Source organism: Galendromus occidentalis, unplaced genomic scaffold (genome assembly GCF_000255335.2).
Source record: "Galendromus occidentalis unplaced genomic scaffold, Mocc_1.1 scf7180000077182, whole genome shotgun sequence".
In the NCBI taxonomy this organism is placed as follows: Eukaryota; Metazoa; Arthropoda; class Arachnida; order Mesostigmata; family Phytoseiidae; genus Galendromus; species Galendromus occidentalis.
This window is the reverse complement of record NW_003805170.1, coordinates 173,858-186,010: the sequence shown is the minus strand read 5'-3', so window position 1 is coordinate 186,010 and position 12,153 is coordinate 173,858. Positions and strand designations below refer to the sequence as shown.

The 12,153-nt window shown below is 50.3% G+C and overlaps 1 protein-coding gene across 1 annotated transcript; it reads left to right on the top strand.

The window, feature by feature from the left end:
- Positions 1 to 1,581: 1,581 nt before the first annotated feature.
- On the top strand, positions 1,582 to 3,602 carry LOC108863986 (protein krueppel-like). The gene is made up of 7 exons (XM_029110950.1): positions 1,582 to 1,774; positions 1,880 to 2,104; positions 2,214 to 2,413; positions 2,513 to 2,582; positions 2,730 to 2,931; positions 3,098 to 3,310; positions 3,425 to 3,602. Exons 1-7 carry the CDS (start codon positions 1,582 to 1,584, stop codon positions 3,600 to 3,602), a joined length of 1,281 nt encoding a protein of 426 aa, XP_028966783.1.
- Positions 3,603 to 12,153: the final 8,551 nt, after the last annotated feature.

Below are 12,153 nucleotides of genomic sequence, written 5' to 3'. Positions count from 1 at the left end.
CGGGAAGGCTGGTACGGACCGCGGAGCGATCATAAGGACGAACGCAGCAAGACCGAATGGGCAGATGTGAGTGGGAAAAAAGCGACCTTTTTGACATTTGTTGTTACTCTTCGCAAAGAACAAAGAAGGCTATTTGTTTGCCCAGTTGGAAACAACGAGCACTAATTCGTGATGCCGAATTTACAAGGAGTACTGTTCGCGAGTCGATCGTGTCGCAACGCCTGGCTGCCCGCCCGAAGATCGGCCCCCCGCTCACCATGTTCTGAGCTTTTGACATGTATCCGCGCTCGCGAATTCAGCCAGACCCCAATGGCTAAATCAAAAGCCAGCCGGAAGGGGATGGGTTCTCTCACGGCTTCCCTTAGAGGGATCTGGCGCGAGCCGAAGAGTTTTGTGGGGTCGGCGTGTTCTCAGCGGATCGACTCTGAGATTTACGTCAGTCCAGGCGTTCCCCCTGAGAACTCTCATCGATGGCTGATACTCTCGTTCATTTTGGTACGACGTCGTATCGAGGGCTCATGAGGGAAAAGTAGGCTCGACGCTAGACCGAGTAAAAATCAAAGAATCAACGCCGAACGGGTGAACGCCGAATAATTCGACCTCGTGACGAAGATCCCGATCGTATTGTAGGAAGTCGTACGTGACACCGCCTTATCTTGTTTCTACTACCCGCCGCTCTGCTGGTTATTTCTAAAACTATTTTATTGTGCTATTATAAGTCTCAGCCCGACTATCGATGGAGGCGCGGACGGCCGCGCGACATTCGCAGGGAGACAAGCAAAGGTCGCCGTTGGCATCGACGACATCCATGATTCGATGCTCCACTTTCCGCCGCGAAAGTCGTTCATCGTTTTGATACACTTTGACTTTTGACTGAGAAAGGGAGCGGGGGATAGGAGGAAGCGGAAGGATGGAAATAAATAATCAAATTTCGCGCGGAGGTGCGGAACGCGGTTCTTGGCACATTCCGTATACGTCTATCGATCCTCTACGCCACCGACGGAGATAAGGGATCTTCGTCAACGGCGACAGGGAGGCGAGGTATCCTACAACGGCAACCCAGTGACCCGGTGTTGGGTTGGACCTTTCCGAGGGTTATCAACAAAAAGAGAAGATGAAAAATAAGGCGATCAGCTTCTCTTAAACCTTCATCTTATTCGTTCATGAGGTCGACACATCTAGTAAGCTTGGCTACCGATGCGACGAAAAGTATCGAAGGGACAGGCCACGAATAGAAACCGAATATGTCCGATCGGGTGCTTCCTGAACTCGGTTCCGTGATTTCGTGGACCAATTCCGGGGTGGATTTTCCATTTCTCTCGTATTCGTTTCTGGCGTACGACGAAACGATGGAATAGTCGAATATCGCGCCGAGATGATTCGACGAAGAGCGTGACGCTGAAAACGCGTTCGCTGTGGGATCGAATGGAAAATACCGAGAAGTTATTACGATGAGCCATTTCCTCGAGCTCCGAAAATACAATGATGTTTTCTCTCCCGCAGATCTCGATGGCGGATGTGCCCTCGAATCTATCATGGCAACCGGCTTTCCCGCGACGATCGCCTCCGTTAGCCCTCCCGATGACGACCCAGAACCAGGCCCCTGAACGCAAGGTCCTCGAGTGTCCTCGCTGTTTCAAACAGATCATGGGCGCGAGCAACCTCATGGCCCATCTAAGAACCCACACCGGTGAAAAGCCCTTCACATGCGACATATGTCTCAAAGATTTCTCTCAACGAGGCAACCTAATCATGCACAAGCGACTCCATACAGGTAGGAGCAAAGTCGAGTTGAACTGGGTTGAGTCGCGTGGGACGGCCGTGGTTCTGGCCGCGATTTCGTTAAATACGTCCGAGTTAACGTAGACGATCTCCGCAGGAGAGCGTCCCTTCAAGTGTGAGGAGTGTGGTCGTACCTTCACTCAGAAAGGAAACCTGAAGGCACACATGCGCTGCCACACTGGAGAGACGCCGTACGAGTGCCAGTACTGCCCCGCACGTTTTTCGCAGCACAGCAGCCTCAAGTCACATCTCAGGAACCACTACAACGAACTCGAACAAATAATTCAGCAGCAGCACCAACATAAGCAGCAAGGGTCCCTGGGTTAGTACTTCTGTTCGAGATGATCGGCATTTCTCTCCTCCGACCCCATTCCTCTGTCGTCGATCCCATGAGGGAAACTCAAAGATTTCTCCTTTCGCGTGTTTCGCAGTGGTGACGGAGGTTACGAAGCTGTTGACCCATCCGCCGCAGAACCCCGCAGAAGAGCTTCAGCGACGCTTGGTGATCTCGGCTTTACAGCAGCACCAATTCCCTCCGCAGTTGGGCATTGGCCAACTGACCAACCCCCAGTCGGATGCCGACACGAATACCCACGATACTCAGAATATGATCGAAAAATCACTTTCAATAGTCATTGATTCACGAGGAGGAAACGGCGGAGCTGTAGGACGGGTTGGGGACGTTGATAAGCAGCGGGAAAACGACGACGACGACGATCACGACGAAAAGAGCGAGAGCGAAGGCGATCCTGACGCCGATGAAGATCTCGATCCATCCGAGGAACGTAGTGACCCACAATGTGAGTATCGATGGAACAAACATTGCGGTTCGGAACGTCTCTCACTCGGAAAGACGTTTCACTGAAAGGAGCTGAGAGGAGCATCTGCGCGATATCCTGTCGACTCCTGGGAATCCGCGGCTTCATCGGGATACCTCTCTGCTTCAGGCCGACGCCATGAAAGTCCAAGTCCACTGGGCAGTCCCGAAGAGATTCGAGACAAACGACAGCTCGACGAAGAAGATTCGTCTCAACTTCACAAGAAATTCCGAGGCGCCAACAGGAACTCGAGCTCACCACCAAATGAAGACTCGGAGAGTTTCAAACTCACCGAAAACCGCGATGCTCCCTCTAGTCACGATTCTCCCAGGTAAACGCAATGACTACCGTTGGATGACAATTGTTCTTCGACCTCGATATCGACGCTAGCAGATGTTCCCATGTCAGACGATACGGCTCCGAGCTAATCCCATACTACTGCTTTCTTTGATCCACAAAACTCACCAACTGAATTTTTCTTTCTTTCCGTGATAAAGGAAAGACAACGCAGACTCTACCTCCAGCCAAGACTATGCGATCCCCCTCGTAGTCAGCAAAAGCCCACCGAATTCATTGCTAGATTTCATCAATCATAACGGCACCAAACGGGTCAAATCCGAACCCGATTTCAATACATCCCAACTGCTCGGTTACCCGAGCGAGCTTTTCGCAGCTTCTTTCGCAACCGATGTTTCCATAGACATGTTCAGGTAAGGTGCTGACATTGATGGATCCATCATTAAATCATTGACGAAAGAGGAGTCGTTGAGTGAGTTGGTCTCCGCGCGGCCGAGACTCAAGCGACGGCTTGCTTGTCCTTTCAGATCTTCGTTGTGTTTAGCGAGATCCATGATCAGGGCGTACGGGCCTTCCCGCGCGGGAGACTTGAAGGAATTGGCGATACACGAAGAATGGCTCTCCGTATGGGCGTACACTACACCAAAATTACGTCGTCGGGTCCTAAATCGAATTATTGAGCTCTCCTACATAGTCACCAAGTAGAGCGAACAACGGGGAGTTTTTGATAACATTAAGAATCGGAGAATGGGGGGACGCTATTCGAAACATGCCATCATCGTAATCTCCCTGATGTCTCCCGCATGAGACTCGCGAAGGCTCGCGTAGAATATTTGTAGAGTTATCTCGGTAGTTGACCGGAAAGAATACCTCAAGAAGAATATTAATATAAAAATGAGATTCATGATAATAATCTTAGTGGCCCGATATGTAGATCGGTTTTCATTATTATCATCATCATCATCATCATCGAGCTTAGACTTGGAGTGTGATTTTGTGATACCGTACCGCAGCAATACGAGGATGACGACTTAGGATAACTCGCGGGATAACGACGCTGGATTCCCACGGATAGCGGAGTCTACGCTCGAAGAGTGGAACAGAGAGTGAATCTCCCCAAGAATGGAATCCGATTCGATTGACAAATCTGACTTCGGTCCAGTGAACCAATGACTCGAGAGTTCATTTGATACTGAATAGGAGACCTCTCTCGACGAGTGAATGAAGAGCGTACCGATAGATCGAGTGAGTGCCCTCTACCATCACAAACATCATTATGATTATCGTCATTACCATCATTACCATTTAATAAATGTTCACGTTGCTGGTTAGATTACTGTGCGGCGCTCTTGCTTGTATAAGGTAGTCGATAAGGTCTGGGGCCCCTGAGAAGACAGAGCGTTCTTCCTGCTGCTCGAGGATAACTTAACAAAAAGACATCAGATGTGGCTTAACGACCTCTGATGATTATCAAAATCAGGCTCGGACTCTGAGACAGTCGAAGCTCCAGAGGTTTGAAATAGGGCTCCGGGGACCGGATAAAATCCTCGCCAGAGCGATGCGAGCAGAGAAAGATTGGATCACCAGAAACTATTCAAGGACAGTATGAGAATTTGTCTCCCGGTGATTCTTTATCCGGAGGACACAGCCTCTCATGTCTGGCGAGGTCGAGAATCTCGCATTCTAGAGAAGTCTTCTTCTTCTCTTCCGCAGCGAAGTCGCTTCGGCCATCATCATGCAGCAGCTGAATGACACGCAAGCCGGCGGGGTCCGCGAGCTTGAATTTCTGAGGAATCAGGGGAGGGTTAATTCCGACCTGATCTCATCTCGATCTCCCGGAGACCTTGCCAACGATCTAAACAATGAGAATAAATGTAGCGAGTATTCACTACGTCGATGGACGCCTCACCCGCACGCCGACATTCCGGAGGACACACTCGCTCTTCGTACACAGATTCAGCTCGAGAGATCCACTCAGTAGATCAATGTCAATGGTGGCGCGCCAATTTCGGTCTTCAGGGGGCACAGGACTGGGATTCAAACATTTGAATTTTTTCTTCGGGCCTCTCTGATAAATTCGCCAATTTCCGTCAATCTCTTCCTTGATCTTGCTGCGGGGAATGCCGATTGCTCATTGAAGCTCGGAGTCGCCCATGATTCAGAGGCTATGAATGAATCACCGCCGTCCTCGGGGATGCAGACAACGTACCTTGAGTCCAGAATGTCCTGACTCCTCTCCGCAGAGCTACATTCGACCTGTATCGCTCGCTCATGCCCGAAAACTGCTTCTATCGAGAATAGCAGAGCTCCCCCATCGTAATCAATCATGTACAAATAATGAGAGGTGTTCGCGGTACTCACGAGGTCCGAGAACGTCACCTGAGAAGGGAAGAATGCTTCACGGAGCTGTGCGCGAAGAACGTCAACGGGGGCTGTGGTAGGATCTGCCGCCCTTCGAGATCCTCCAAGCCCCACGTCTCGTGGGCCCTCGCTATTACCTGCATCATGCCCTTCCGGGAAGGAGCGTACTCATCATCGTCGTCCAGGATTTCTCTCAATTTCGAGGCATTGATGCGAACAACTTTGGCCAGACCGGCTTCGGTTGACACGGTCTCAACGGTCGAACCTTGGCACCAGGTTGAATTGAGCGTCTTCAGGCTCCGGCGATGCCTTATAGCCAGCAACAGGTACGCGGCTACAAGCAGTAGAAGCAGAAATACACCAAGTCGTAGAAACCTTGAAGTTCGAGATCGCTTTTTTAGGTAGGTATTCATTCGCAGGGTGTCGCTCGGCAGGGAAGCCACTCACTGACTCGCAGGGCATCCGCAATATTTCGTCGAAGTGGCGGTCCCTTTCGCAGGTTTCCTATCGAGCTCGATGGACTTCACGGGAGGGGAGACGAGTTTTTCAGCTTGCCGGATGGGTGCGTCATCTTGAAGACCTGGTTCCCGAGGAGCTTCCGTACTCATGGAGGAATGAGAGGGAGCGGAGATCTTTCGAACTCGTCGTTTTCATTGGCTCGAGTCTCGTGGATTGTTCCCGGTGGATGACGTCACTATCAAGATTCGGGCGCCGCAGTGCCGAACCTCAGTGCTCCTCCTCTGCTATAAGTTCCGAGTATACTTCCGGATAAACAAATGCACATATTTTCGAATTTTGTTTACCTGACCGGAGCAGACTGGTGGAGCGAACAACCGACCAATAAAACTCCCGCCAACAACTGACACATACGACAATATCATGTATACAGTGGAATCTCGTCGCAACGGTCCTCGCGGGACCAGTGCAATCCGTTCTTCCTATGACGGTAGCCTCTAAACGCCGCCCTCACGCCCCGCCCCCTCTGCCACCGGATCGAGCCACATTCTGTCTTTGTGTTCGTTATAACGGTTTTTAAGGTGAGGAGACTTCGATCTCTGCTCGGCGGGGTGACTCGAGACGTTCAATGTTCAAATCCCATGTCACTCCGGACCCCTCAAACTCGGGATCCTCCCGACCGTCGAAATCGAACTCCACATAAATATGAAATTTTCTGGCGGAATGACTCCGGCGATAAAGGACGTTTTCAATTCCCAGATATCATCGGAGGAAAATATGCTCAGGATCTTCCAATTTTGTATCTCAACTTGTGTGGGAGTCAACAATGAGAGGAGACGGCGGTTCACTCTCCTATAGATTGGACGCGCTCTGCTCCGAACTAAACTCCCGGAACAGCCTTCTTATTGGGAACACCTGCTGCTCTTCAACTCTACAATTATTCAACCTCCCAAGTTTCGCAGAATTAGACCCCACATCAAGATTCGCTTGACGACGAGCGAACGGAGGCGTTCGTAGCTCCTGTTGTCCCGGAAACGTTCTCCGATCTCCCAAGCGCACAGATCGGGATGATGCTGAACGAAGAAAGCTCGATGAGGCACAAAAAACGGGAGAGACCATCTACGATCTCCGCCTGCCCCTTTTTTTTCGTAACGAGAGACGACGCCTCATCCTCAAGGTCTTCTCAACAATCTTCATTCATTGGGGAGGGAAACCTGTCTCAATCCGCTTTTCTGAAACTTAGTTCTGCTCTTCTTCGCTGTTCACAGAACCAATAAAAATGCTGCGACGAATCCACCACAATGATTGGTCAAGAAGCACACGGATGTGGAAAGGTAGGCCGTCGCTTGCTCGAGGATCCCGACCTTCTACCTAGGACCTAGGACTGACTCTTAGCGCTACGCGATCTCGATTAGCTGACCCTTGAACAATTCCAGACTCGGAGAGCGGGTGGGGGCGCCAAATGGATTGAGCGCTGGCAGGCACAGACGGCTGGTGAGCGGAGCTATCTAAGTGCCCGAAGCGCATGGTTACTCGACAACGCCAAGGAGGTCATGAACGAGCTAACGAAATGGAACCATTCCAGTGACCATGACGCAAAGAGGAGCTTCCTGCCTCTTTGTTCGGTGAGAGAAGTGTTTTCCGTATTCCGACCATAGAACCTCATTTGATCGAGGTGAAGATCAGTCGTCCCTTTCCCCGGCAATTTCAGAATTCTTTGCGAGTAATTAATCGTTGTCTCGTTCGTCCAACTATCCGGAAATTTCGACGAAGAAGAAAGTTCCGATTCGAGTCCAGGATGGTGATGATGATCTCCCTTATATCCGATCGCTATATCCTTGGATCATCACTCCAGGAGTTCTAATGGTTATCGTCATCTCAATTCGGCATGCGTATCCCCGATTCTACTTATAAACCGCTATTGCTACATCCAATCAGGGCATCGCCAATGTCTACGATTCTGAGACCACGGTCGCTCCGACTTACTGGAATATCAAGGGATTTACTGCGCCTCTGAATCGAGTGACTGTGTTCTCCCGGGCAAGAACACATGTTCGTCCTTTGAGATGAAGTTCCGATGAGCGAAAGGAAATCGTTGCCGAGCGCAATTTAAGGAAGACTGCTTTTGGAGGACTCTCGATCATTTTCATCCCGCCCACGGTTTCATGAGATTCGAACTGAGCGACCGAAACCTACTTATTCCGATGAGTTCCTCGGGGAGCAGCTTGTCGATGAAGCCTCTTCATACTGAGCATCTGCAGAGAACAACAGTTTCACAGGGTCCCTGCGAAGATCGAAGCTCGTTTGGCTCTTATGGTTATCGAACGTCGTTCATTGCGGCTAGTCACCGCAGTCAGGGAGTCGTGCCAATTTCCACGAATTCACCCGCTCGCCCGGCACCGCGGTCTCATACCTCGGAGAGGGGACATTGGCTGAAATCGCATTCGAAGAGGGTCGTCCAAGCCGGTGTCGGCTCACCGAAATGCAGTGTGTGTGATTTGAAGATTTCATCTCGTCCCTCATACAACAGAACAGTAAAGACGGATGTAGAAGTGCGTCATTATCATTTTCAGCCGAGACACGGATAGAGATTGGCTTGCTCAAGCTTAGCCGAACGTGGAAAATGTGAGCTTCGACGTGATGTTTTGATTGAGTTACCCCGGAAGCCTGATCGACGCGGAGGAATGTCGAAAATTCTTCAAGGACGCTCTCGCGCTCATTCTTGACTATTCGAAACCTCAATCGACGTCTCACTCGAGGACACGAACATGAACTACAGAAAGTTCGGAGTATGACGTATTGTCTCTGAACAGTCTCTGAACTGTGTCAAACTTATCGTTCACAGGAACGGTCCGGTGCGGACCGGGCAACGTAGCGATGAACTATTCGTACCTCGGCAGCGCAAGGCACACGGACGCCTGCTGCCGGGAGCACGATCTGTGTCCAATCAAACTAAACTCGTTCGAGCTAAAGAATAGCATTCAGTCCGGGATTCGGGGACTGCTACACTGTCACTGTGTCGAGCTTCTGCGCGACTGTCTCCTAGGAGCACAGCGCTACGAAAATCACGCAAGGGTGCTGCTGACTTCGTACTTTGACGTAAATGAGAACAGGTGTGTTTTCGGAGAGAATGGAAACCCGACAGTCGCGAAAATCAGACGAGCCCTTCGAGCTCAGAGAGGTCCAAGACCCCAGGTTATAGACATAGACCCTCTGACGGCTTCGGCTTCAGGAGGGCCGAGAAGAGGATTCTGTCGATTCAAGTCTCTCATGCAGAGGGAGAGCCGTCCTGAACCACTTGACGACAATCTGACAAGATATCAAACAAAATATCAAATGGCGATCGGCGCCTTAAGTCGCGAGCCGACGCAATTGAGAGAGACGTGATCAAAAGGCTCCTCATTCCTTCGAGAACTCGTCGTCGATTAAGACGATAGCCACGAAATTCCTCATGATTCGATTTCTCCGTGATGCCCTCTTACATGGAAGTCTCAAGTTCCTTTTCGTGGCAGGCGAGCTCGGTCGATTCTCAGGCCCTCAACGAGTTGAGAGGGAGCAATCCATCCAGAGTTTCCGATCATCATCTTGGTCAATCAGTGCATCGGAATGGTGGAAAATGACTTTCACGCACCCGGGACACTTCACACCGTGTTAATTCATTTATTCTGAGTTGTCGAGTTCGGAGCCCATCAAGTGATTCTCCACAGCGCTCATGTTCACATGGGACTTATGCTAGGTAGAATACAAGTCGGGAATTATATTTGAAAATTATCGTCTTCCTCCGAACAGCGCATTGTTCTCGGATCAGAGTTTTCTCCACAAATCACCGGAAAGGCATGCTTCTCATCGAATTCCGGCGGTACGTGAAAGCATGAGGCGGTACGTGAGGCGGGTCCTCTTTCCTGCTCTTCATGGTTCTCAGCACTTGACCACGGAATTGAAGCTTGCATCAGGCGAGCAGAGTTTCCTATTCCCATCGTAAAGATTGCAGCTTAGGAAAACGGTCGCTCTCTCGAAAACCCTGTCGCCTTTTCTTTCTGGCAGCACGATCTCGGTGATGTTGACCGCTCGCGTCCGGAATACGTCCTCGAGCTTGGAAGAGATCGCTTCAAGTATTTCTGAAGGGATGCGCTTGACCCCAGAATTCGCTCAGTGCACACGATCGAGTCAAGATATTTCGACTCACCCCGAAAGCGAAATTTTTCAAGTGACAACCGGAATTCTCAGCACAAATATTTGCTTCAACCATTCCGTATGCAGTCTTATCCCCATAGGTCCTCTCTTCGATATGAACCGTCACGTGAATATACCAGTCGGCTTCGACATCCAAGCTCGCGTTATCAGCCTCAAGGATGCCCTTCGATAGAGGCTCTCTCAGTAATCTCCGGAAGAGTTCCTCTTCCTGGCGGCTGAAATTCGATGAGTAACCGGCAAGCAGCTCTACCGAATGCGGCCTACACTCCCCGAGTCCCTCTCGCCGCTTATTCGAATAGAGATCTCCAAATGTCGAGACGAATCCAATCGATGGGGGAAATGTTGAGCTCTTACTCGTTGAAATTTTCCGCTCTGTGGAACTCCTTCATCTTCGTGGACTTGATGTCTACTGGTACATCAAGCCTGATCGAGAAAATGAACGCGTACAACGTCCGTTCATGGTAAAGGACGAAAATGTATGTGCGTCCGTCCTTTGTTTTGTAGATATCACGTCTTGTGACCTGAGATCGACGTAAAGCACAAGCGGTCAAGGGATGAACACCTTCGGAATTTCCTTTTTTGTTTCTGCGCATCGGGTCTAGTGGCTCATCATTCAGTCGGTCGAAATCGAGGGGTAATTCTCGGATCATTCTGACCTGTAGGATTCCAGTTCGACGCGTGCTCGTTTCATCGTTGAGGACCGATGAAAACCCCTCAGTGTCTATCTGGGGTTGCATTCCCGTCAATAATTTGGCAAGAATCCAAAATCGGTGATCCATCATTGATATCAGGTATTTGAAAGTTGAGAATTGGACGTACAAAATATCTCTGGCCATCCGCCGTATTATTCACCAAATGGGTGACTCGTCCCTTGGTGACTCGCGGACACCATTCGTCGAAGACAGCCTCTTTTTTCCGAATTCTCACAAAATAGTAGATCGCCCCGATCGTCATCACAAGGAAACACAGAGCGAGCAGCCTAAGGGTAGAGGGCTAGATGAGTTGCGTGATGGCGACATTCAACAGATGGCGAACCGAGAGAGAGCGGAAACTGCCAACACTTTCCTGCTGAATTTGCTCGACTGGGGATCGCTCGGACTGAAGAAGAAACAAGGAACATTTTGATTAACCCTAGTTTGCTCATCAGGCCTTCGAAACTCGTATCGGTCGAACTCTCATAGCAACGCACGAACCCCGACTCCGGCGCGCATTCGTCGAGGCTGCGTTGATCGGAGATTGTAGAACCACTGAGGCTCCTGATCTCGTCTCTCTTGCTTTTGGAGGTTTTTCTTTTCTTCTTCTTCTTCCGGGTGCTCCACTCCTCGGGGGAATCGTCATCATTGTCTGTGAAGAGATACGGAGTTTGATGCTCATTTGCCCTGTACATCTGACAGCGCTCGAACTAATGTGGTCTTCTCTTCGGCTATCCGGATGCTCTTCGCTGGAGCTGATGAAGAGCCTCCGTGCCCCGTCCGAGCTTCGAAAATGCCGTCGATTGATGCCTCAGGCGTATGGAGTGGTCCCACAGATATCGATCGAATCCGAACGTCTTCCTCGATTCCCGAGCCTAGTGATATTTCAGAGCTTCATTTTCTCATCAGAATTTTCATACCCTCGCAAAGCGAGAGTCGAATGTCGACTACATGGGATGAACCCAATGTTTCCCGTTGGACGAGAGATGTCGGGAGACAGACGGAGTGAAGATTTAAATTTGTTTCCTGGGAGCAGCTCGCGAGAAGAGCAGCCCTGAGGTATCCTTCACGTCAGGCGGGCCGATGATGGATGTGGAAAGTGATAGAAAGACGAAGGGCCTGTCGCGAAGTAGGTATCAGGCTCGATGGAATTAGTTATTCCCAAGTACAAGCTCAATTATAGCGTGCTTCACCCGAATGATAGATTCCCCAGGCCCGAGAGCGCAGGGGGACGGAAAGAGGACTCTCATCGGTTGTCTCCAATCGCCAAACAGTCAGTACTTATAATCAGTGAGGGCCTCGGGCTCGCTTCACGGTTGACTTCGTCGAGCTCGAAATCATCACTTGGATATAGAACATAACCATTCAGCCAAAGATAACATACGAAGTTTTTCTTCTGCGCTACATGGCTGTGGGCAACAGGATCTTTCATATCATGCTACGACGCAACTTTATTAAGAGATTCCATGGAAAATACCACTTGAGCACATCACAGGGAACGAACTCGACTCATTGAAGCGGCAAATCTGGAATTTCTCCGAGTAGGCGAAGCA